The 26,378-nt window shown below is 46.0% G+C and overlaps 1 protein-coding gene across 1 annotated transcript in view; it reads right to left on the reverse strand.

Moving 5' to 3' along the window:
* UBASH3B (ubiquitin associated and SH3 domain containing B) overlaps window positions 1-25,269 on the reverse strand; it is a 75,698-nt gene extending 50,429 nt beyond the window's left edge. Inside the window, exon 1 of the mRNA XM_064470732.1 lies at window positions 24,857-25,269. Coding sequence (XP_064326802.1) covers window positions 24,857-25,017 — 161 coding nt within the window. The 5' untranslated portion in view covers window positions 25,018-25,269. The remainder of the gene's footprint in view (window positions 1-24,856) is intronic.
* Window positions 25,270-26,378: the final 1,109 nt, after the last annotated feature.

Consider the following 26,378-nt stretch of genomic DNA (forward strand, 5'->3'; position numbering starts at 1 on the left):
ATATAAAGGTCTGTGAGGATAGATCAAGCGGCTTCATTTGTATTTGCTGCGTCTAAGCTAGAGCTCCTTAAAAACACTGGCATTTTCAAAACTTCAATAGATTTTTCTTATTAACTTGAGAAATTGTTTTTTAAATGGTGAGCATTTTTATGTCCAGTCAACAAAGTCTGGCTGAGGTCATGCCGTATGGGGACTAGCAGATTATAGCTGTGGAGAAAGACAGAAAATGTATGCTAGGCTCATACACAGGTTTCAGGGACGCAATTCATGAACAAATACACATTAAAAGCCATTTACTGTGGCTTTCAAAGTGTCAGTGTATGTCTCTGTCCTCAGTGCATGAGTCTCTGTAGTTCCTTCTCAATCCAGATCTAAGTCAACTGCAACTGTATTTTTTGATCTTGTAAGAACTTTTTGGATCAGGTTTTTTCAGAGAATCATCACTTTTCATCTATTTTCCTGCTTCTCTCTGAAACTAAATCCTATTCATACTAAATTCATTCCCTGAAGTTTTTTTTTTTTCTTTTTCTTGTTAAGAAGAAAAAGGCCAATTTGTCTGTTAAGAATTTTTCCTAACCAACAATTTTTATGAGAGGACAGAAGTGTGGCAAAAGGGAGAAGTCAGTACTGAGGTTTATGCAATTTGCTCCATCTCCTGCAGCGGGAACGTTTGTACCTGGGTACCACAGTGATTCGACATGTGGTAGGTGGGGAGAGAAATTGGCATTGAATTTTGTGTTCATTAAGGAACATTCACAGGGCTGTAATTCAGGTTTAGGAATGATTTTTGAGTTTTGGTTATAGACAGATGAAGTTTAATGAAAAAAGCCACTAGAATCCCATGGAAATGGCATGTTTTAATCCTTAGATAAAAAGTATAGAAGCCAAGGGTCTGACAAGCCTTCTGAAGCGTGAGGAGTCCTTCCTGGCCTCTCATCGTGTCACCGATGGGACAGTGTGAAGCTGCTTTTGTATCTTGCAAACCGCCATTTTCAAGGTGCATAAATAGGCCTGAGAAAACTGCAGAATTAGAATAAACTCTCACAACCCCCAGAAAGTTTGATCAAAGCCAGCTCAATTGTCTGCATCAGACAGAGGAGTTAAAAAGACAACAACAACAAAAAAATGCTCATGCAAAAATGGGGAGAAATGTAAAGGCTAAAGGCTGCTCTAACCACTAAGTATCAACTTCATCACCCACCCACCTCCCACATACAACTAGAAATAACTTTAAATAATTTATTTAAGTGTGTCTGTATTGCAGTTACATATTTAATGACTTAAAGGGACAGTGTTTCACTTAGGAATAAATTTGAATTTTCCATAATTTGAAGGTAAGCATTACTCCTGCCCCTTATTTTGTGCAAATTTCAGAATGCTTTACAATGCTCAGTGGATTAAACTCTATGCTGCCATCTCAGGTAGTCATTACCCTTATTAACAGAGAGAAAACCACAGCACAAATGGATTTAGTAGCTAAACTTAGAACACGGTAATTCAGTGAAAGAACAAGAACGTCCGTTGGCTGAACGTTAGAAGAAAAAAGTGTAACTCATCTTTCTTCTGCTCCTATTGTTTGTTGCCTCAAGAATTGTCTTTTCATAGATAATAATATATGCAGGGACTTAAGGGCAAAAAGTTAAGCAGGGATGTTAGTGGCAGAACGATGGGGACACAGTTTATAAAGGAAGAAAAAGGGAAGCATATACAGTAAAACTTCGTATTGGAATTACCTAAGCTCATTAGAGATTAAAACATCTGAGTCATGTTATATATTTTATTAATAATGGTGAATAGTTCCCATCTCTGGAATTGTCTATCCTTTTTTGCAGAGACCATTGCCTCGATAACAGCCATGGTTTGGTCCAGCTACTTCCAGAAAATTCTGATTTTCATGCGTTGAGCACATCAGTACATTTGTAGAAATTAATTTGGGTTTTATCAGCATAGGAATAATCCTGAATGTGGGTTTTTTAATGGGCTCCCCATCATTTTGACCTTGCAAATGGGCAGAAGAGCTGACAAAACCAAGTTCTGGCATGCTTGCTTTTTTACCACACCATGCTGACTGATTTGGAAGAGAGAAAAAAAACCAAAAGACCCTACAAGCTTTTTGGTCATTTCTGTGCTTACAGCTTGCTAGGGACAGTACACCCCCAGAAAAGGAAGAAGACTTAAATTTAAACTTCTGGCACCATTTTCCCCATCCCCCTGAAAGAGCTCAGTGCCCTTATGGTAGGATACTGCATTCCAGCGCAATGAGGCACCGCAGAGATATCGAAGAACAGATAACGCCCCAGTGCAGTGCCACAGATGTGTCCTTCAGTCTCCAGCTACGGCTGGAATTTGGCAACCCTCTATGGAAATACCGAAAAGAATCACAGTCTAAATGCACAGCTATTTATAAATTCATGCAAAGACCCTCAAGTCCTATGAAATTCCTCTCTCCTTTATCCAAACGCTGTCCCTGCTCACACTAGTCCCTTTGCATGACTTCACAGAGACCAAAGTATCTCTTCTTTCTGCCAGCAGTGAATCCATCTGACTTGTATAATACCACCGGTTCTTGCTCCCTTCTGCCTCCATGCTCGAATTAAGACCATTATGGAATAGGCACTGCCCTTGTCTGTAGGCTGGGATTTATTGTGAGTGTCCCTGTATGAATATAATTTCCCCCAGCCTTTTGGTCTGGACCGAGACAGTGACATTTGGGGAGTCTTGCCTTGGTGGGTACTTCCTTCTTGTAGTTGTCTAGGAAATACTCAGAGAACCACTTCCTGTGCTATCGATGGGGTGAGATGAACAGTACTGCTAGTTTTGCATTCATCTGAGCCCTGAAAGACTCAGCAAAGAGCAAACAGCATGTGGTACAACCATTTTGTTAACAGAGGGAAAATCATGATCTTTAAAGCACCGTTTTCCCCTGTATAAATACATGGTACAGAAAAAGCTAATTATAGCCCCGAGGCTGACAACTATCAATGACAAACACAAACCCCAAACAAACCCAACAGTTTCTCACTTTCAAGAAGTTATAGAATTGCTCTTTTAATGGCACAACACCTGAACTACATGTCAGCTTTCTTTTCTGCTGATGCTTACCTAGAACGAATCACTGCTTAGAGGGAAAGCAGAAAGCAAGGAGGCAGTCAAACCCTGGCAGCCGTCTGAATCTCAGGCGTCTTGCTTTAATTTCCCTTTCTTGGTGGCAGATGGTAGCTTTGCAGGGGTGTTAAATCTGCTCATAACTAATAGGGTGTTGTTTCTTTGAATGCTCCATCTATTTCCACAGGAACAAACCATCAGTTCTCACTATAACATGGCGCAACCCAATAATCAAGAAACTACGATGTGACTGGGGAAAAAAAAAATCACACCACCTACATCCCCAAACCCCTATCAAATAAACAGTAATAACCCAGCGTTGTTTACTATACGTTCTCCCATCTCATGTATTCTGCTAGTTTAAGAGCCGTTCCCCACAGCCTTCACAGGCAGGCTCCTCAGGCATGCTAAAATATGCAAGCTGAGAGAGAGGCTTTAACGTCCTTCAGGCCCGGAGCTGCTGCTTGTTCAAAGGATAAGACACAATCCCTGCCCTGAAGTACTCAGAGCTTAAGCAGAGAAGACAGAGAATGGAGTAAACAGTAGTATATCATGCTCGGGACCTCCTAGCATCAAAGAGGGAGCAGGTCAGATGTCTTGCGTAGGTCTCAGCCCTCGTTTTACTAAGCTTTTCTTTCACAATGCAGAGCAATTTCTGCAGTAGCACTATCACTTCGGTTACTCCCCTTCCCTTGTTCAGCTGCCCAACAAGCCAACAAGTAGGTAAATCTGAAATGGCTCAAGTTGCTGCAAGGAATTGAAAGCAAAGCTTGAACAAGGAGCTTGCAGCACTCTCACAGACAGGCCGCAGCCGGGGTCTCGAGAAAGCAGCTCCTCTGCCTGGAAAACAGCTTTCACGCAGGACATCCCACTCTGCACGCACAGGGTGGACCCCCGCCACCCCTCTCATGCCGCACTGTAAAATGCTCTGAGGCTCTTGCATAAAAGACTCTTGTGCCAGAGGAATCACCTACTCTTAACAACAGGTAGAGGGGCTTGATGTGGTAAATACTGTGATTTATCACCTCTCAGCACAAACATCCAAGAAAGTGAACTATGTGATGCTGTAATCTATAGTTTGAGCTGGAGGCTGTAACAGAAGCCAATAGGCTAATTCTCTCCCTTAAGCATTTCCCCAAATTGTAATCCTGTAGACTTTAGCAATGCCGCCCCCCCCCCCCCCCCCCAGTCTAAGATGCGTACAGGATGTGTGATTGTGGTGGGGGGGAGCCAGTGGTTATAAAACTGCCCAATACTTGGTCATTCACATGACTCTCAGCTTCGCTCCAGAACTGAAAAGTGACCTGTTCGTGTGAAGCTTTTTCCATCCCGTCAGCAGCTGAATCTCCCGTCAGCTACAACTGTTGCACCTGCTAAGAGCCGAACCACCAGAGATCACAGCAAAGTAGCTTTGAAATGCTGCTGAGCTTTGAAGTGGCCCGTGTTTAGATTTTATTCTGCCTTCCTAGGACCGTAGGGAAAAGTTTCAGTTTTAATCCTGGCATCTGGTGTGCATTTGCTTGCAGAATAAAGGCTCATTTATGCTACACATGCAGATTCAGTCTTCACTGTCAAAGTGCTTCCACCCAAACTCATCTGGGTAGAGTCCTTATCCTGGTAGCCCTGCAATTGCCCCTGAACCTTTTGGCCTTGCTTTGCCAAGGATCGTCTCTTTCTTGCAAACTGTACTCAGGGAAAATCCTCCTGCAACTGAAGTGACCTGTTCTGAAGAAAGAGGGGTAAAAGTGCAGCTAGTATGAAGTCACTGGTGGTCACAGCGTGATTTCATGACCTTCGTTGTGCTCACCTGTGCGTCCAGCTGAGGGTCGGCACACTGCCTGCTGCTCAGGTTACAAGCCACAGCTTTTAGAGCAAGGTCTGTTATCGAGTGTCCAGGATGAATGAATAGACAAAAGAGACACCAAATAGAAGTAAGGTGTTTTCCCACCCACATAGCAGATACTGTGACACCTTCTTCTGCTACCAAAAGATAGGCCAGCTGTTCATTAGTCTTAGTCACTTTTTAAAATGCAGAAGCTGTGACCCTCCCATTCAGGTCGAAGGAAACTGAATGGCAGGGATCCCGGTGATTTCACAATTTGGCTCTTGTTCAGACTGTAGACTATGTTAACTGCAGGACAAATTCTGAGGTCCTTTCAGTTTCTTGGTTGTGCAAACATAAGCTCACTTGGGGGTACTTTCTTTTGGACAAACTGCACAGACCAAAGGGGCAGACTTTGCTTCCAACTATTCCTGTATTGTTTCCCCCCACGTTCAATTAACCTTTGTCATCCATCCAATAATAAGCTCAGCTAAGAATCAAAGGAATTAGGTGCCGGGATTTGCTTATATCACTGGTTTATAATTCTGTAAACTGGTTTATAATTCTGTTCATCCCGGCGCTGGCTCAGAGAAGAAACACGACCGCTTTGCCTGGTAATGGCTCGCTCCTGTTCTTGCTGACAACTTCCTGGGGCGTTCAACCTAGGCTGAGTTCAGAATATTTTAATACTGAAGTATTACACAGTCCTCATTGCAAACTGGAGAATAGGGGAATCCCAAGCAGCAGGGAGGAGACAAGATTCTCACACTGAAACTTTAAGCTCATTTTTTTATCTAAAAGGGAGAAGGGGGATTTCCCACTTCTACTGGATGCCTTTTTGCTTCCCATTAAAAGAGAATGAAGCTAAGTAATAGCCACGGATCTCTGTTTGCTTGGACTATTGCAGTAACTTACGTCCTCAGGTTCTCTCAATTTCCTTCAAAAATCAATAAGATTGGACTTCTAAACTGCATTCACTATGCTTTGATTACAAGTGAGAACTGTGCTGCCATTGATTTTCATGTGGCTTTGCAGTATTGTCTTTGAAACCTCTCCATAATGGCCTCAGCATAGTACTTGATGGAGTTACAGCAGGCAGATGCCCAGCCCACATGAACTACGGATTTGTTAATACCCACTGAAGGCCAGGATTAAAATGTATCCAATCTAATACTTTCTGTGCTGTCAAAACTTAGATTAATAATTAAGTTTTGTCAAATTCATTTCAAAGAACTAAGGGCATGCCATGTCCATGCTTTTTCCCAGGTCTACCAATTTTAAGTGTGTACAAGCAGCACCCACATGAATGGCTGAGGAATAAAGGGCTTGGGTATCTTTGGGGAGAGTCGGAAGGCAGATGTTTACCTTTTTTTACTAGTAAAATTCAGTCCTCTTGGCTGAATCTTGTTTGCTAAACTCAGGTTTGGATGCTTCTCACTTAACCAGCTATGTTTAACTGAGCCGCCTAAAATAAAAGCTTAGGAACCGTGGGCACCCTCTGGAGATGGTTTAAATGGTTATTCAGGCAACCTGAGATCTGAGCTTAAAAGAGTCAAGGTCTTTTGTGCCTAAAAACATAAGCAATCTCAAATACTTTTCAGATAATCCATTACTGAGTGGTAGAAATTACTGGCACATGGTGTCGTGGAGGGTAAAGTACAAACGCATTATGAAAAGGAAATATAAATTAAGATTGGCTTAGTGATGGCTTTCAAGCGTTTTGGGCCAAATGCAAAGTTTGCCTAAGGAAATTTTCAAGTTGCTGATTGGCACAGACTAAGAACAGAGCTGCTTGTGGAATATTAAGCTAAATGAACCTTTCATCTAACGGGCTGTGCAAGCCTTATATTTTTATGCACGCACATTAGGGGAAGGGCAAGCCATTATTCTTTATAGCATGGACGAATGATTTCTGACATCTCTTATATCATAGCAGGCCAGGACTGATCACTGCGTTCAGTGTGATAGCTGTGGTAGAGCCCCACTGGCAGCAGGGGATTTGGACTGCTCATTTATCACTGTACAAACGTGATCAGAATTAAGCCCATTCATTTCCTGAAACCACTGGCTCACATCCTGTAAGTGTTCAACCATGCAATGGTGTGCATCTCTTAGATGAAACCACAGAAAATGAGGCCTTGCAAGACAATATATACACACCACTTTCCCCAAAGCACTGATCACCTCAATAAGGGTCTAAGGGTGATTTGCTGAGTGTCCTGTTCTTTTTAAGCCCTGTCCTATATATTGTTTGACAACAGCCTGCTGTTAATCCAGGCCACAACTTGCAAAGCACGGGTGAAGTAGTAACGTAATATGTTGTGCAAACCTAAGATGTTATTAATCGGGCATCAAGTTCCTATGAGTGTGGTCAGGAAGACATTCCTCATCAGAACAAGTATGTCGTAGGACAGGTTTGTGTTTCTAGTGCCGGCCCTTGCACATACTTGACTTGTGGTCTGAATGCAGACCCTCGGCAATAGTTTGCTCTCTGTTTGGGATGCGCTGTTCAGCTTTTGTAAGTGGTGTTTGCCATCAGTCTCCAGGTTCCCTTCTGAACCATCAAGCCCTCCTGGCTTCTACTCCTAATTTGGATGGTTTGGTTTGTATTGTAGAGAGGAAAAAAGAAAAATTAAAGAAAACCACACACTGGCCACAAATTGCTGCCTAACTTCAACTGTACATACCCTGCATACTTCATTGTGTATATTGTAGGAACATATGCTTGTGTACGAGTATATACGTGTGTGCATATGCCTGTATATATATATAGTTAGTAGGTCTGTTGCAGTGTATTTTTACAGCTACTAGCCCTAAGTAATCTCAGGGATTTTCAGCACTGTAGATATGTTGTATTTGAATAGATGTGCAACTGCTTTAAGATGTTTTGGGTGAGCTATATAGTTGCAGAAGGTGGCAGAGATGGAAGAAGCCCTTTCTTTCTCAGATGCAGAAGTACACAGGAGACAAACTGCCCCTGTGTTGTGTCACGACAAGCTCCCCAGGATGGTAGGGGGGGCAGAGCAAGGAGCAAACCCAAGTACCAGTGTTTGGGTGGAGGAAGGGGCCTCCACTATCTCCTAGATACTCTGTGCTTCTGTTGTGGCTTGTAAAGATTATGGAAATGGGCTCCAGGGGCTGCCCTGGCCTTGGCAAGAAACCAGAAAAATATGACTTATAAGAAGTCATAGCAGACTGAAAACTTGCAGAGTTCAGGGGTGAAAATTATTGTTTCTCTCCTTTGAATGCGTCATAAAGAGGGGAGAGGAAGACACAAAAATTCTGTATTTCAACATTTCTTTCACCTAAGGTGGGCCAGAGAAATCACCTTTCATCAGTGTATATTTCTGCAACCAGAGCTAAAACCAGAAATGGCCACTGGTGGCAGATTTACAGCTCCAGATTTCTGACCTTTGTTTCCGCCCAGAGCACGGGCAGTTGCGTGCTGCGCTCTGTCTGCCGCGCTCCTGGGAGAGGGAAGGGTTGGAAAGGAAGCCAGGGACTGTGTTTCTGGGACACGTTCAACGCTGCTTTGCTGTGAGCTATCACACCATGGGAATATGAGATTCCGCAAAAGCAGAGACCCCGAGAAGGGAAGAAATACGCACAATAGCCCTGGCAAAAGCTGCTGTGGAGCATGCCTGGAAAGCGTTAGCGCAACGGGGAGGGAAGGTTTGCCACGTGTTTACACTAATGCTGAACGACCTCTGCGGGGAGGGAAGGCGGTGAGGGATACGCTCTGCAGCTGGACGGGAGGTCACGATGGCCACGGCCCTCTCCACATCTGCTCTTCTTGTTACCCCAAACGTCGCTCGCAGAGACAAACCTCTGCAAACGTGTCAGCTGGCACTGACATGCTTGTGGGGCGAAAATGGCACAGAGCTGGGTGCTCACGGTGACTCAGAAGCCTCCCCAGAGTCAAACCCTCTGGTTACTTCAGTGCTTTCTGAAAACTTTAACCAGTATCGGTAAAGCACACTGCTCTCTGAAACCCGGAGGGTTGGGTTTCCTACTGCCATTTGCTCTGTGCAGCCATTTTGAAGACATGCAAAGCAGGGAAACGACTCCTGTTGTGACAGGCTGTGCTTAGCTTGCACAGGGAGGGAGACAGCAAAACATTTCTCTACCTCAGTCCATCCCATTCACTGACATCAATGGGAGGTAAACATGTGTTTAGGGCTTCCTTGAGTGAGAACCTAAACGTCCTTCTCTGCAGGTCTTAACAGTGTCCCATTCATCCATCAGCACAGAAGATTCATTGTCACCAATTATCGCAAGCATTTACACCTTCTCTGGTCTTCTGACCTGCTGAAGCCATGCCAGCCTTGCTGGCCAGGCTGATCACATTTCCTGGCTCAAGCTAGTTTATAGATGACTTGGATACCACTAGCACACGAGTGAGGGAGGAAAATCAATGCTTACAACCCAATTCAAAGGCTGCTGAATCCGAGGGAATGATTCCTTTTCAAGTCAGCATGCTCTGAATGAGGGTAGACAAAAGAAGGCTTTGACAGCGATTGATTTTTGAGGGAAAGGAGCTGCGTCTTTTGCTGGGTTTGAAAATGAGTTGTTTAAAAGTAAAGGCAAAATCCATGCTGGCTTGGGGAAGGTGACTGTGGCTGTGCAGAGGTTGCGATGATGACGGGCAGGCAGGCTCCAGTCTCAAATGAAGAGAATTGAGAGGGGCTGTGCTGGATATACAGAAGTACTCTATTGTGAGAAATGAGACGGTGAGAACTGATAATGAGAATGAAGAACTTCCTTTGATTATTGCTTCTCATTTCCTATAATGCAAGCTACATCTTTAAAGAAAGCTATTCTGTTAGATGTTACATCCCCTTGCCTCCTCCGTGTGGTTAGAAGATCTTAAGCACTAGTATTGAAAAAGAAAAGTTAACCTGAATAAGGTAGAATACAAGCCTCTTTTTCTTCCAACTTATATGCCGCATTAATGCAATGTAACACCACAGGTATGAGTGGAGCGATTTCAGATGTACAGCAAAATCTGGCAGGCAGGAAAGTGCAGAACGGTACGTGGTAGCAGCCAAGATGGTGCATAGGGAATTGCTGAGAATGAACAGGAGGTGATGCCTGAACCCATCCTGGGTTGGCCCTGGATTTCAAATGGGGACCAGGGCAGGACTGTACATGCGTTTTCTTTTAAAAAAATATAGTTGGAAACATGATAGAATTGTTGTGTGTCTAGATGCCTAAATACTTTTGAAAATCTAGCCCCAAATCACGTTTGAAAACAGCTATTGAATTTGTAGAGTATGTTAGACCTGTCATGCCAGGTTGTATATGCGAATTGGACTGGTAGTTTGGCTTTGGACAAATTACACAGACTCAGTTTGTCAAAAGCAGGTGCTGATTTTGAATGCTTCCATTTCAGTTGTGCAAGGATTTTAAAAGATGGAGAGTGTGATGCATCTGGGATTGGATCTGTGAGTGCTCACACATCCCTTTTTTTTACGTGCTTAAAACAAAAAGATTGAAAGCCAGTTTTGAACAGAAGTTTAATCCTTCTGTACTTGCAGTTTCCATATCTGTGAAATGGGGATGGCAATAACACGTATCACCCTGCTGATGGCAAAGAAAGATGCCGGAAATTTCTCTGCCTTCCTTACACTGCAGTGGGCGGCAGAACGTTCAGAGTTATTACAGGGCAATGTCTGTACTTGAAACCCTGCTCCTTGACAAGTAGCAGAACATAGGCAACAGCATGGGCAGCAGGTACAGCAATAATTAGAGCCAAATAATGGAATTGCATGTTTCAGAACAAACAGGATGCGCATATGCACATATACACATAAGAGAAAAAACCTTCTTGATTAACACCCAAGAGGAAATGAAATTAGAGACACTAATCCAGATAACTAAATTATGCAGTTCTAATGTGGGATGGCAGTTAGCTAATGCTAACAACAGCAAAGGACTATCAGCAGAACTCCACCCTGCGCCACACTATTTAGAAACAAAATTGTTTCAGAGGCCACAAGCTAGCCGTGCGTTTACGCGCCTGAGTATTCTCGATTAAACCCAATGGAACTATTTCTGTGTTTGAACTTGAGCAACACGCTTGAATCCTTTGCCAGATTGGCACCTAAATTCATCCCAGTTACCTCCTTGAACGTGGGGCCAGGCGGGGTTGCCTCTGGAAACCTGTGCGGTTCCTCAGAGCGCGCCGTTCAAAGGATGATGTTCTCGCTGCCTAGGGTGCTGCTGCAAAGCTCGACTTCACCTTAAACTTCAAAAGCTGCAGGGATGTTTGTACACTAGTCATACCTTAAATTACTCTTCAGCAGTGGAAACAACTCTGCCCAGACCTTGCAGGGTGTAGATGGGATGCTGCGAGGATTTGCCGATTGTTTTCAAACCGACCACTGATAACAATAACATAAAAGCTGTAGCTCTAAGAAATTTTCATTTCAACCGAAAACTTGTGTTGGCTTTGACGCGTACCTTGAAGCAAAGGGGCAATTATCTAGTCACAACATTCAATCCCATTTGCATAATCTCATCTAAATTGTTCAACTGCTTCAAACACTTTTGTGATTAGAAAGATACTCCACAAATAAACTGACTGCATGTTCCTGACACTCAAAACCAATGTCTTGCAAGTAAGGGAAAGATAAAGCAGCATGGAAAAAGGATTCCTTTTTCCTTACCATTCCTTCCGTACCATTACTTACGCCCAACCTATGAAACCACAAAATTTCATGTCTATTACTGAAATGAAAGTCACATCATCAAAGGTCCTGTAAAACTTGGGGATATGCTGCAGCAAAATTGAAATAATATTTAGTAGGTGGAGAGTTGAGCTGGATGCCTGGAACAGTATCTAATTGCCACATAAGAGTACGTTTTTGTGTTATTTATGGCCTGATGGCAAATCCAAATTACCGAGATCTAACCCAGTACTGCAAGAGACTCTCTTTGTGTCCTCAGGCAAATACCTTATAATGCTTTCATGCTTGTTGGGAGGTGTTTAATTTGCAGAGACATTGAGCATCAGTTAGCAAAAATTTTCCAAAGTGGTTGCTGACTTGAGGTAATCCATTTTGGACCTCTGAAAAGGGCTTGGTTTCCAGACACAGCAAAGCACTCAGGTTTCATATTTAAGTTTCTTTCGGTGAATCAACTCTTATCTGCAAGGAAAAAATCCCCAAAACCCAACAATACGACTTTCTCCTGTGTGCTGCTAAGTAATTTGGTTTGGTTTTGGTTTTTTTTTTTGCTTTTGGTGATCCTGGGGAGGAATCATGCCCTTTTTATGGTCTATATACAACCCCTGTGCTCCATCACTATCAGAGCTTGCACCTTTATATTCCCAATCTTTAATGTATTTATCCTCTGAAACACCTGTGAGACAGGGAGTTACTGTAGTCCTCCACCAATGGGCACCTGAAGCCAAAAGAAAGAGGCACCTTGCCCTTGAAGCTGGCTGTGGTGCAAGGAACCGAGGCAGATTTTTCTCCTCCTAAGCCTGCAGCCGGTCCGCTGGGCAGGCTGCTCCGCAGCGGCTCTTGCTGCATTGCTCACTTGAGCTTCCTGTTAGATCTGACAAGGTTTTCCCCTGACCTTTAGGTGTCAGAAAGGATGATAAACAGGCCCTGGTGACTGTGTCCTCCCTCCTGCCCCTCACTGCCATAGAAGTAAGAGAGGGTGTTCGGTGCTGAGCTTGGGTTGCATGCTCTGGCATACACTGCCCTCACCCCTTCCCATTTCTGCATGAGCCCACTGGCCATCAGGAAGGACTGAAATGTCGTCTCTGCCATCCTTCTCCCCTAGAACAAGCTAGTGACAGCAAGTATGTAAAATTCTTCAGCTGTCATCCCGGGAAATCCTACGACACCTCAGCAAGCTCCTAGTTCTACGGTTGAAAAGAGGCAGTGGCAGCAACAACAACGGGAGAATTTTATCTCGGTTTGTCATGCAGGCTGGTGGAGCAGAGGTGGGGGGCGAATGGAGGAAGGAAAGATCATTAAGACACAGCAGTCCTGTTCCCATGCAAAGGATCTCTAAGCCCAAAGGATCCCAGTACCTCCTTCCAAACATAGTTCTGCCAGTCTGGCCTCAGGCTCTTGCAGCCTGTTTCTGCATCATCCTAAAAGACCTATTCATTTTTTCCTGCCCGTTGCCACATTTTAGCTGGGCAGCCTTGGCTCTACCCTTTTGAAGTTCACTTTGCAGCAGATGGGCCTATCTAAACACCAGGCACAAGCAAAGAAATCAGCAGCTGGTCACAGGAGTTTCCTAGGAGAACATGAAAAGGATCGCAGCAGGCTGCCCAGCGCCCTTGGTTAGGCTGACTCACGCAAGAAGCCTGGCAAGACACGTTTCTTGGCCTCTCGAGTCGCTAAGACACAGCCTAGGCTGAAATTACAGGGGTGATGCACTAGCAGAAGTCTCTCTCTGTGCGATGCACTTTCGGAGGAGTTAAAGGTTGTGTGAATGATGGTTGTTGGTAGGCATATGGGAATCAAACAAAACCCCAGTCACATCATACACCTCTTACATGCCATTCTCTCCCTTAGAGTTCCCAAGGGCTTAAAGTCATTTGATCCCGATGAGGATCAGCAGCTTTGGGGAGGAACTGGCAGAAGTTGGAAAGATACATTGACCCCCAAAGTCAGGGTCTTCATAGGGAGTTAATTCCTGTCTCAGAGATGGCATCTGATGACCTCCTTTGGAAAGCTGGATGATGAAATGGAGAATTCTTATAAAGGCCAACCTTCCCATTTGCAAGTAGAAAATTTTACCTTAGGGAGAAGAAAGGAAATACCACGGGGGAGTGGGTAATCCCCCCCACCCCCCAACTGCACTATTTTTATAAAATCAAAGTGAGGCTTAAATTACCCCTATACAGGTGGTTTCAGGTCGGTGTAAGAGGTTCCAGTTGTGCAACCCACCCCACACAGGAGGCACCTTGTACACTTCAGGGCTAACTCTGAGAAGAGAGGGGGTTAAACAGCATAGAGGATGGATGTTCGTGGAGCAGCGAACCTGTAATCGCTGTAGTACTGGAAGGAAACAGCATCAGCTCTCCTGCGCCATCACAGCACAAGCTATCTGCCTGCTGCGGAGAGCGTGCGTGATTCGGCTCTCCGTGGACCCATCCTGACTCATCCTCTCCCCAGCCTGCCGCGCTTGGCTGACGTGTTTCAGCCCCAGATAATCAGGGTACCTGGGGAGCCAGCTGCACCCGTGCTGCCTGGGAAAACATTACTACGTGCACCAGCTCTGGAAAGCGCTCCCTGAGCACACAGCAGCTGGGCAGCGAGTAGCGGTGCTGTGGTGCAGAGCTGGAGTCACTATTTATAAAAGACTCTGGCCCCAGCATATAAATGCACCGTGAATAGGCAAGAGACACCCGAGGCTTACGTTTTTCGCCCAGAGGCTTTGGTACTGATTCTTATTTACACACAGGCTCTTTGCATTACCTGAATGGTGTAAAAAGCTATTTCTCTAAAGGATGCTTTCACAGCAGAGAAAGTCAGGTTATTTCTGGGTACGATCCTCAGCTGGTGTGCATTAGTACCACTACAACAAAGTAAATGGTGCTGGGCTGATTTACACTACCAGAGGCTTTGCCCTTTAGAACATAAACGCATTTATGATACAGCTACACTATGGGAGAGGTTCGGAGAGGGGAATATAAATGTGTCTTGTAAGGTGCAGCTGTAAGTTACATTTATTCCAAGGCTTGTTTCCGTTGCCCACGGACTAGTGTGAATACGAACCAGATCCAATTCTTGGTTAGTTTGGGATTTCTTTGAGCGGTGTCTGGGAGAACTGACTGCAGCTTATCCATGGGTAATATATTGTGATTTGACACTTGCTAGGACTTGGCAGCTACTCTCAGAAAGAAATATTGATTGCGAAGAATAAATTCAATATAACAGTAGAACAAGAGAGCAGGACATCATTGACACCATTTACAGCTTGCAGCTCTGGAGCGCCCTTTGTCTCGAGCGGATGGCAAATGTTAATTAAGGTGCCCTCTCTGGCATCCAGCAACTTGATGTATTGTCTTATTTTAAATTTTTCTGTCTGTAAAATGGGAATGATACTTATTTCAAAGTAGCTGTTCATAACAGTGCCATTCTCATGCAGCTGTGAATTCCACCCATCAATCTAACTCACTGTAACTATGGGTAACGGCTGGGAGTAAAGGATTTTGGAAGCGATGCTGGGATCACTGCTTGTCAGCGGGAGATGATACCGTCTGCTTCCTCGCGTGGCCTCTCCCTATCCTCCTCTCTAGAGACATTTGCTCTTTCTGGCTCCTATTTACATTGCCAGCTCTTGGAGCAGGGATGATGTTTTCCTTTTCTGTTTGTACAGCCCCCAGCACAACAGGGTTGTGGTGCATAAAAATCAGACTTCTACTCAGTGGTGCCATACAAGGGAAAAACGATACTAGTGTTTCATGTCAGCACAAACTCAGGGCTTGAAATTTGTGTCATGAAACTGATTCAATCGCTCTCAATAAAATGAGGAACAGCTTAGAAGAAAAACAGTACCACTTCACCTATTTCAGGTATTTCCAATGCCATTTAACGCACCCCCCTTCATGCTCAGTAGAAACGTATTGAAGATCTTGATCTCAAGAGACGTACGTGCTCAAGGGCTTTGCTGACTCGGGGCATTAATGAGTTTGTGTCGTGTAAGAACTTGCTATATTTCATTAGGTGGAAGGGAAAGAAAGTAGTCATTTTTACAAATCAGGAGATGAAAAATCTCTCTGAAACACACCCACCTCTACGCTGGCAATTATTTCACAGTCACCGACCGCAAATGATTAATTCTGCACTATCATGAACTGCAGAGGCTAGCTAATACTACACGAAGGGGAAAAAAGTGGCACTTGCTTTGCATTTGATAATAACAGAGGGGTGATGGGTGCGAGTGAAATGCAGTTAAAACCTCTTTCAGTGTGAGGCTATGAAAGGCCAGGGTGGTTATCAGTTACCTATCTTTGGGTATGCCTCTGCATTTCTAGCACCGAAGACAGATATCCCAACGTTTACTCCAGGCTGCTGTTTGCTCAGCCATGTGCATAACCTTTTGCTGGCATTTTCATGCTAATCTCCTGCTGACAGGGCCTGGCCCGCAAGGTATTCCTGCTGGCAGTGACAGGAGGCTTCTGTCCCAAGGACTTGAATTTGGTGTCTGGGGAAAGCAAAGACATCAAACACATCTCCTGTCACTCATTCCGGGTTCTGGTTTGTAATTGCTTGATTGATGTTTAAATTTTAGGCTGCTGCTTGGTGGGTGACAGAACCCACTCTGGTCCTGACAATACCTGTCAGGATATTGTCATATACATGCAACTCTGCTCTCCATGCCTATCTTTACTCTTTTGGGAATGCTTTTAAAAAACAAAAAGGAAGGCTGAGGCTTCCCGAGGAATGGCGGAGCGAGGTGCGAGATTGACAGCGCTCAGCTGCATACTGAGAGTTGCGGTTATTTCAGGAGTACCTCAAAAAGTGCCTTTTGCTGCTGGGACTTCTCAAAGCTGCAGGAGAAATATTGGGAGAGTGGAGTTGAAAGGGCAGCATCTGTGTCTTATGAACACAGACAAGAGGTACAAGATGTCTAAAACACTGTTTATGTAGGTTGTCGGCTGCTTTGTTGCGGCGACTTTAGCAATTCCCTCAACCCATGCTATTATTTCTCGCTGCTGTTGTTTCCCCTCACTTTACGTTGCTCTCTAGATTCAGTCTTTGTGCACAACCAGGCAGCATAGGATATGGTCGGGACAGAATAATGCCAAGCAAAGCCAAGGCCTATTCTTTTCAGGTCTGTTTATATAGGGGGTGAGTAAGACACAGGCGCCGTGGCGCACCCCATTGTAATGCACAAAGCCTGCAGCGAGTCTTGGTGATGGAATCCAAAATGCTGTCAGCTGCTAAACTACAGCTCTTTTGATGACTCTGCTTGTTGAGGATAATTAGACTGGTGCAGTACAGACGCACACACGGATGTCTCTATTCTTTTAGCAATTGCAGAGCACATGCTGTGAATCCACTATGAGCGCCAGTTAAAACCTAGGGCGATGTGTTCAAGTGTGAGCAAGACTTTGGCGTCTAAGATTCACTTTCAACGGTGACTTAAAAACACAAGTCTCATCAGGAGCCAGGAGCCAGCAGGGTTAGCACTCGACATTTAAAAGTACCAAGTTTTCATTTTTTTTTTAACTTTTGCTCATGATCTTTCAAAGAGCGGAATTCCCCCGACTTCTGTCAGTGTATTTATTGAGGAGATCCCGAGGGCAGGCAGCACCCTTCGAGCATGGGCTCTTGCGTTGCAGAGTGGCAACAGTAATCCCAGGGTTAACTTCCTAGGCTTTATGAGAAAGCGCTGCAGAATTCTGCAGAAATGGGCCAACATACTGCCACTGTCACCAAGCCTTCAAGCAGGAAGAATAATCAGCATTTTATGCAAACAAGGCTCCATTCAAGTAGTCCATGCTGGATATCTGAAATCATGTGTTTCTCTAGCAAGTCTTTGTCTTGAGAATCTCATCAGTAAACTTACACTGGCTCCTGACAGTAGTATCAGGTCTGTGAAGTAAGACAGAAAAAGGGACAGAAAAGCAAAAGATAACACTGGTATCTGTATCACTCGAAACTGATACATAGCTTAAAAGGGAATTGCATACTAAGGAGCACGTTATTAACTGCTCGGGTTTTTGACACAGAAGGCACAAAGTAATTTTTCAGGCTCTGTCCGTGACGTGTGGGCTCTGGGTTGCACTTTCTGAAGCTCCTCTCCTTCCTAGTGCAGAGGGTAGGACCAAGTTCAGGCCCTTTGCTCCACGACAAAAAAATCATCAGAGAGACAGAAGCACAAGGAAATGTTTTCTTGTCACCATGCCATTTTCATACCAAAATGAACTAAGTCCTCAGGGACCAGGAAACTTTCTGACATCGCTTACAGTGTTTGCCAAAGTTAGACAGCCCTGAAAAACACATCTCAGAAATCCAGGGATTGCTGTCTTCTGGGTGATTTAGCACTGAATCAGGAACTCACTGCATATGGTGATGCTACTTAGACATTTAAATATGAGATCCCAATGAGGCATGGTGTGTGAAGGCACTATGAAGGTGGGGATTTTTCCTCCCGTGAACACGTGCAAGCTTGCTTTGTGGGCAGCTACCACTTATGCAGCAAATATTGCGGTGCCTCACTGACCTTGGCTCTACTGCGAGCAGTCTTTGCATAGGGGTGCACTGTCCTTAAACAATTTTCTTGATGTTTGTGGCAGAAGCATTTTCTTTGTCAATATTTGACCCGAATATCTGATTGTTCCACTTCTCCTAACTATCAGATACGATTAATGGCAGTTAGGTATACAGTATCCTAAATCACTGAGGTAATATGGAGTGCTACTGCTGCCATTATCGTTTTAGAGTATGATCTTATCACAGGAATGACTCATTCAGCCTCTGTTAAAAGGAGGACTCTCTCCATTTGAAAATTTTATACAATGTCATGGAAATAGATGTTCTACTCAGACCAGATATCTAAGTCCTGTTATTATGCTAACAGACTGAAATGCTACAGATTTAGGTGCAAGTGCCAGCCTAACTACAGATTTGATGTATATATCCAAGCTTCTCTGTCCCTCAGTTTCCAGACTATACGGTGGAAATAAAGAGCCCTCTATGTTTTATCACTTTAGACCTTTAAAGTAAGGAACTGTCTGACAAAGATCTTCCCCACACCAAACAGAATGGAGCTGCTGGCACCTAACAGTCTGAATACTGCAGTAATCATCCCTCAGTCCCCCAGCAGAAATCTGCAGTAAAGCCAATGGAAAAAAACCCATATGCAGAGGAGCCACGGGACTCAGTCCCAAACGTGTGTTTGCTCAAGCCTTTCTCCAGTGCACCTTCCTGGCAGCTGCTAACTCCATCGCAGTATCCATGTTCCACTGCGCAGTGCAGACCTGTTGGATCCCTTCCAGCACAGATGTACGAAATTGTTGAGAGGCCTCCGTGCTGAACCTAGGAATTGCAATACATGAACTAGACCAGTTAATTGCTCAAACCGTTGCTCAAGTTGCAATGCAGAATCTCATCCGTTAAACCCCAGTGTGGGCGAAGAGCTGCCTGCCCCACTGCTACTCACACACGCTTTGGCAGGCATGAAGAAGGGGAGGGCACAGTAGGGGAAGCAGGCCTTCTCCAAGTGATCTGCCAAAGGGTGCACCTCCAGCAAGCTCTTCCTGTTTTGCTATTTGTGGAGAGTAAACAGGTCACAAATACTTCCTACCAAGCCCCTGCTTAAAAACGTCCATCGGCCTGATGGCTGATATGCAGCACTGGCAGTATTTTGGTTAGACGGTTTCTCTACTGCGTCAAAATGTGGCTCTATCCAAGCCTGAAACCCACTGTCTTGAACGATGGGCACAGACAGAGCAGTAGGGGAAGCTTTTGCCTAAGCCCTTGCAGCTACACCACCTGGACTTTCTATTCAGCAGCTGAAGATTCCCTCCAGTGCTGTTAACAAACTTGGAAATCCACATCCAACATACCCTTCTACACTGTTGCTTCTAGACACATTTCTATCCACCAGCTTCTTCACTTGCGATGGGGTTTCCCGCCACACCCCGAGCCGACACAAGTCGCTGTGAATCCTGACAAGCCTGCTAAAGCTTGGGCTTAAGTGGGACTTAGGGGGTGCCTACGTTTTGGGCATACCTTTGTAGCACGATGAATTTCAGGCAGGAGTATTTGCAGAAAACTAGTACCCTGAAAGCAAGGCCGCGAAGGAACAGAAACCACTTCAAAATCGAAAGATTATCTGCAGCGCTTTTTTTCCATGCAGTATTTTCCCAAATCCAGCTCAAACCCTAGAGGAATGAGAGACTTCACAGCCTTTCTGTGCTGAAATACTGCTATGTTGCTAAGTCTGTTACTAGGCAAAACATGTTTTAGCAGCCTAGAAAACATTTTCAAAACACAGGAGAAGATTTTACTGTTTGTAAACTGGATCTGAACTTCTTTTCTTTGAGAATAATGAAACTCCTAATACTCCTAAATTCTTATCGTTACTGAGAAAGCAACTCAAAATCAGACTTGCTTGGTTCTATTCAGGTCCAGGGGAAATGTGGAACAGCTTTATGAATTAACTCCATGCCCATGAACACAGAGTTAAACCCAGGTGGTCTTTTGAGGGAGGGAGGGAGGAAGGAGGAAAAGTGTAGTATAGGGGAAGTGGTGCAGTTGATTCGTGGTAAACTGTACAATATTCCTGTCTATCCCATTTTTATGAGGGGGAAGTGCTTTGCCATTATGTCTAGCATCAGCAGATCCATGCAGGAGCACAGCATTACACATTGAACCAACATTATGGACCTGTCTGCAGAAAGCGGCCCCAATTTTTCAGGCTTTGGTGATGGGAAGGAACATCAGTTTAGTTTTGGAAAGCTTTGCCACCTGTGTCAAGAAGAGCGCTCATCTCTTACACTTGTCAGAGCATGGCAACAAAAAAAGCATGATGCCTCTAACTTAAGTGTTCTGTTAGTGATTTACCCAGTTTGAGTAATGACAGGGGCCAGAGAATTATCTTCATTTTTCTAGGTCTGGATCTCTTCTGAAACAGTACCTCAGGGCTGTGGCTTGAATTCAGAGCTGCATGCACAAACCCAAGTAAAATTTTAAATTTTTTATATTTATATATTCATGCACTTGTGCGCACCCAGAATTAAAACAAAGAAAGCAGAATTTTTTCTCAACTAGAATTTTAACTTTCTGTTTTTGAGGATATTAAATTCTGATGTGAAACTTTTAAAAATGTGAATCACTGAACTCTCAGATTCTGGAGCCATGCTGATTTCTGCACCAAGCAGGCTGGAGGATTTCAACTGCTTATCCCTGTATTAGTTCCAATAATGTAAGTTTGATCAAAGGCCTTTTTCCATCCTGAAAGAAACTGCAGTCCATCACTAAATTTTCCTATATTTAGCATTTTACAGAGATACATGCTACACACAGGATTTTTTTTAATTGCTTGCACATGCGTAGTCGTTTTAAGTGATCCCCTATAGGTTCAGTGGCCTGTAAACTACATCGTGCTTCCCCTTCTATTTACTGTCGGGAAGACTATCAACACCTATATAGGGATTATCACACAATAATGAGAGGTGCTGGCAGTCAGATCAGATCTGCTGGTGCAACCACCGACAGCAGGTCCATAACGAGATGAGGTACAGTATTTCAGAACAACACGGAAATACCAGTTGTGCGAAATCTCTTTCTAGAGGAAGCCTGTTGTTGTGTTTAGGGTCTTGAGACACTGGGGATCTGGTCAGACTTTTGCGTGACGCTGGGTAAGATTCTTGCCTTGGTGCCCAAATTGCAAAATGACAATCATAACACCGCGTTTGCCTTCTTTCCTTCCTCGTTTAAATCAGAAACTACTTGGGATAGGGACAGCCTCCTCTTGTTTGACTAGACAGTACGTAATATAATGGGCTAATTGCAAAATAAAAAAATAATGATTGTGTGCTGACAAAAAAAAAAAAGGAATACAACAGCTCTTCATGGTAATAGTCCAAAGCAATGACATACTACAGTGGTTTGAGAAATTGCCATCCCCAGGTAAACGCATCCAAAGGTGGTTTGTACATCACTGCCTCACCACGTAATTTAGAGTAGCCCAGCTGAACTGAAGCTGTTGCTCAGCAGGAGGAAAAGAGACAGACACCTGTCGAGGAGCACACAACAGAGCTGCTCTTCTGCCTGTGCTGGCAAGGCCTTTGGCAGGGGAGTGGGGAAAACCTCTGGGGTCTCAGTCTGTGTTGTGGGACGCTGACATCAGTGGAGCTCCGTTCATTTCAATACCTGCTCTCAATTTATCTTAGTTCAGAAAGGAAGGACATGTCCTTCTTTGAAGGACCCTTTATCCACAGTCCCCCATAAACCACATGCCAGATGAACAAATAAAGACTTATTTAATAATGCCTCGATTTGAACAAAAGATGCACGGCAGTTTTGCATTCGATACCTGAAGCGTAAATGCCTATGGCATCCTCTCTCGCTTTCAGCCTGGCTCATACAATTTTCTACCCTTCACTGAGCTAGTCTATACTAACCATCCAGGAATACCTGGAAATCATATTTAGTCTTTCACCTTTGATTATTTTAGCATACATAGGGTAGAAGTGGCTTGTCCAAAGTAACATGAAACCAGGAAAAAAAATGAACGCAACAATCCCGTCAGCAGTCCAAGCCCAGGATCACCCTGGCCACCTGAGCTTTTATTGCTGTTATAAACTGAAAGTATTATAAAATAATTAATGATTTCTGTTTTGGGAAGACAAAAGCTGACCTGCCCATCGGTAGGGGTGTGAGGTACATGAAGTTATTTGAGCTGAATTAGAAGCTGAAAGTTAGGCAATGTGAGTACTCCCCAGGATCTCGGTACTGCCTCACGACCGCATCTGAAAACAGTGCCCCTGGGATCTCCAGGTAGCTCCTGTGTCTCTTACCCCGCCTTCAGTGGTCTTCTCTGTCCCCTGCCCCAATCAATTCCCCTGGTTCTAACAAGAAGCCGGGAGGCCACTGATGCCAACAGCAGTGGCATTTTGTGACGTGCCTGATAGACTCGCCTGACAACTTGGAGCTTTATTTCACATAAGCCATCCAAACAGATGGTCACCACTTTTAAGTATCCGCCTGGCTTGTATTTGTATGCTGGATCTACAGGCACAGATCTGAAATCCCCCGTTTGGCTGAATTCTCTGTCTCCTGTTGTAACTGTGGCTTTGGGGTAGAAAACAGGGATGGGAAAGTTTTGGGAGATGACTCAGAAGGACTTTAAGGCTACTTCTCAATAACGTCCTTGGGAGACAAGGTGCTTTTACCTCCTTGGCAACTTGGTAATCTCTTTCATTCACATTTGCAGAGCTGGGAGTTAAAAAGCAGCTTCTGGGAAGCAGCGACCTTTAGGGAATGTCTTTTGTGGTCCTGCCTCTCACGCTTCCGAACGCATGTGCCATTCCATAGCGTGCCCTTGGTGCCAGTGCTTAATGGTTCGGTTTTATTTCTTTTGCTTCTTATCTGAATTTTAATGATGAATTATTTGTGGTATTTCCAGCAGGCTGGAATAGGGGCACTAATTGCTGCTTCAGGTCAGGAAAGTGGTCCCCTTCCCAGCAGACAGCTGAGTTGTCAAACAGTTATATTGCAGCATCTCGAACTTAGTATCAAGACAGTTTTACCCGTCTCACTGGTTACATTTGCAATAAGTACTCTTTGCAGTTGGGAATATTTTACCCCTTTCTCTGGCTCGCTCTGTCTTTATCTCGTATGATGAAGCTTTGGGTCCATTTCTGTCAAAAGTTATCATTTTCTTGGGCACGAATATGAACCACAAACAGTTCCTCAGCTAACTGTTAGGTAAGACCAGGGCCGACTGTCAGCCTTGATGGCACTGTTGTATAGGTAATAACTAGTTTCATTCATAGTATCAAGCTGCTTTTTTCTCTAGCTGCACTGAAAGATGCACATCTGTTTTTCCAAAGGAGCAGAGCGTGAAGTCACCGGTCTCCTACTATCTCCATATGCAGGCACTGTATATAAATGCTGTATGTTGATTTCAACAGATAACTGTAGATCGCTGATAGACGTAAGGAGCGTAAGTAGGACAATGGAGAACACAACAGATTTTCTGTACATGCTAGCAGATCCATGACAATCTCCTGACATATGTCCTTAAGACCACGTGTGTATCTTTATATTTATAAAAAACTGCACAAAGACAGGCTGCAAAACCACTGAGTTCTAATTGGTATCATCAACAAAAGGAAAACTTAAGCAGATCAAGGAATCATCCAAATCCCCATTGGTTTCATCTGCAGCCTGAAGTGGCCAGTCCCACTTCAGGAGTCGCTATGTTTAAAACAGGAGAGTCATTATGAAGTTATCATTAGGTTGCTGCCTAATTAATTTAAAGCATCAGCACATGCAGGGAGATTATACCAGGGCATTGCTAAATCGGGCAAGAAAAACCTACCACTTTGGACTACAAAAATTTTCTTCTATTGCTCCGTTCCTTTTTGGTTGACTTGTACGCAGTTTAAAGAAAATCTCCCGGGGTGACCAAGGCAGCGAAAGCGATTGCACCCAGGGCTCCTTAATTTCAAAGCAGAGGAACGATGGGCTCTGATTTCAACGGGGGGTGCACAAAACTGCCTCCCTGCCCATCCCAAACTTTCCAGCGATGCCTGCCGGGCGGTGCAGGTGGGCTGCCCCGGGCAGTGCGGAGGCCCTTCAGCACCCCACGTTCCCACGGGCGGCGGGGACGGGACACGGTCAGCCCCGGGACGGCACCTGCAGCGCGCCCGGTACCTTGCGGCGTCCCTCGCCCTCCGAAGCCGGGCCGGCCGCCGGGAGATGCGACCCAGGGCGTCCTTCGGCCCGTTAAGTATCCCCGGGTCCCTCCGGGAGCGCATCCCCCGGCCGCTGCCCCGCGTCCCCGGGCCCCTCCGGCAGCGCATCCCCCGGCCGCTGCCCCGCATCCCCGGGCCGCCCCGGCAGCGCATCCCCCGGCCGCTGCCCCGCATCCCCGGGCCGCCCCGGCAGCGCATCCCCCGGCCGCTGCCCCGCGTCCCCGGGCCGCCCCGGCAGCGCGTCCCCCGGCCGCTGCCCCGCATCCCCGGGCCGCCCCGGCAGCGCATCCCCCGGCCGCTGCCCCGCGTCCCCGGGCCGCCCCGGCAGCGCATCCCCCGGCCGCTGCCCCGCGTCCCCGGCGGCCGGGGCTCCCTGCGCCGGCTCCGCGCCGCCCGCCTGTCGCGGTCTGGAGCAGCGAAGCAGAAAGGCGCCCGTCGCTTCTCGCCGCCGTAAAACGAAAGGAGAGGGAGGCGGGGAGGGGGGGGAAGAGCCGCGGGGAAAAAGGGGCCGCGCGGCGACTTACGCCCGGGCTTTGGGGAAGCCCATTGACAGCAGGATCTCCAGCGACGAGCCATGTTTGATGGTCCCCGCGCGGTGCTGCCGGTTCCGCCGGGGGATGACTTTGCTGTACAGCTCCTCTTTGGCAGCCATGGCGTGCGGTGCGGGCTGCCCGCGCTGGGCCATCACGCAGCCATCGCCGCCCACGCAGGGCCATGCACACCCGCAGCGCCCAGCGCCCCGCCGGGGCAGGGCCCTCCTCCGCCGCCGCCGGCCCGGCCCGCCGCTCGGCGCGCCCACCCGCGGCCCCGGCCGCCCGCCGCACGTGCGCGCCCCGCGCGACCCACGCCGCCACCGGCGACTCGGCGAGGGACCGGCGGGCGGCGAGAAGAAACCCGCCCGCCCCCACGGCTCTTAAAGCCGCCCTCCGGGCGGGCGGGCGCAGCCCCACGCCGTCCCCGGGGGCTCGGGGCGCCCACCCGCCGCGGGGGCTGCCGTGGGGCTGACCCACGGGGGGAGGCGCCGGCGGGGGGTGGGGGGATGCGCTGGGCAGGAGCGCTGCTGGAGCAGACGGCAGAATGAAGGCTTGCTGCAAAAAAAACAAAAGCACGTGCACAAACAGTTATTTTGGGTGGGTTTTTTGTGTTTGTTTTTTTTTTTATTATTTTTTTTTATTTTTTTTTATTTTTGTTTTTTAACGAAAAGCTCTGCACGAATTCGACCTAACTCTGCGGGAGAGAGAGCAGAGGGGAGGTAGGGTGCCCTGCACAACACCGGGGCTCCAGGGGCTCTGTCCGCCCCACGGCACGGCTTGGATGTGGCAACACTAGTGGTTAAAGTCGATGTCGTTAAAGGTAAAAGAGTTGTGCTCCAAAATTTCCACCCTAGTCTTGCGTTTTTGCATCTTTCTCGGCCCTCTCCAGGCCATCGCTTGGCATCCATGGCCTCAGAGCGTGTGGGTTCCAGGGCTGGGACTGCGCTTCCCGGCATAAGGTCTGCTGTGGCACAGAGCTCTGCTCCTCTCCCCTGCTCGCTGCCCACGCAAAAGCTGCACGTTCCTATGGGCCGGGTGGGACAAATATTGCTGCTTTCTTCCCAGTGGTATTTCAGTTCGGACCTCGGTTTGGTATGTTTGGGGTGGAAACCAAGGGGTTTAGATGTGGCAAGAGGCATCCTCCTTCTCCGTTGTCTGTTTTCTGACGTCCTTTCTTCCCTCCTTAACCACATACCCCACAGCCTCCCTGCTTTCCCCTCCACTGTTAAAGACAAGCAGATATTGCTACTGACCTTCCCAGGGCAGGCCCAGCTCGTAGGGCCATGGAGAACAACATGAAATCGCAACCTTGCAAATACATAAAAAACCATTAAGAGGCATTTTTTTAAAAGTACAGTAGTTCATGTTGAGGAAGGAGAGCGATGTTGGCAATGACAAATCTATCACTGCAGTTATTATTATTAGCATTAAGGGAAACAGCCCATTTCCATTTTATTGTATCAATGAAGCCAGAGAAGGCAAAAAAATTCCTTCCCAACTATCCGCTCGTTCT

This window comes from Phalacrocorax carbo, chromosome 21 (genome assembly GCF_963921805.1).
Source record: "Phalacrocorax carbo chromosome 21, bPhaCar2.1, whole genome shotgun sequence".
NCBI lineage: Eukaryota > Metazoa > Chordata > Aves > Suliformes > Phalacrocoracidae > Phalacrocorax > Phalacrocorax carbo.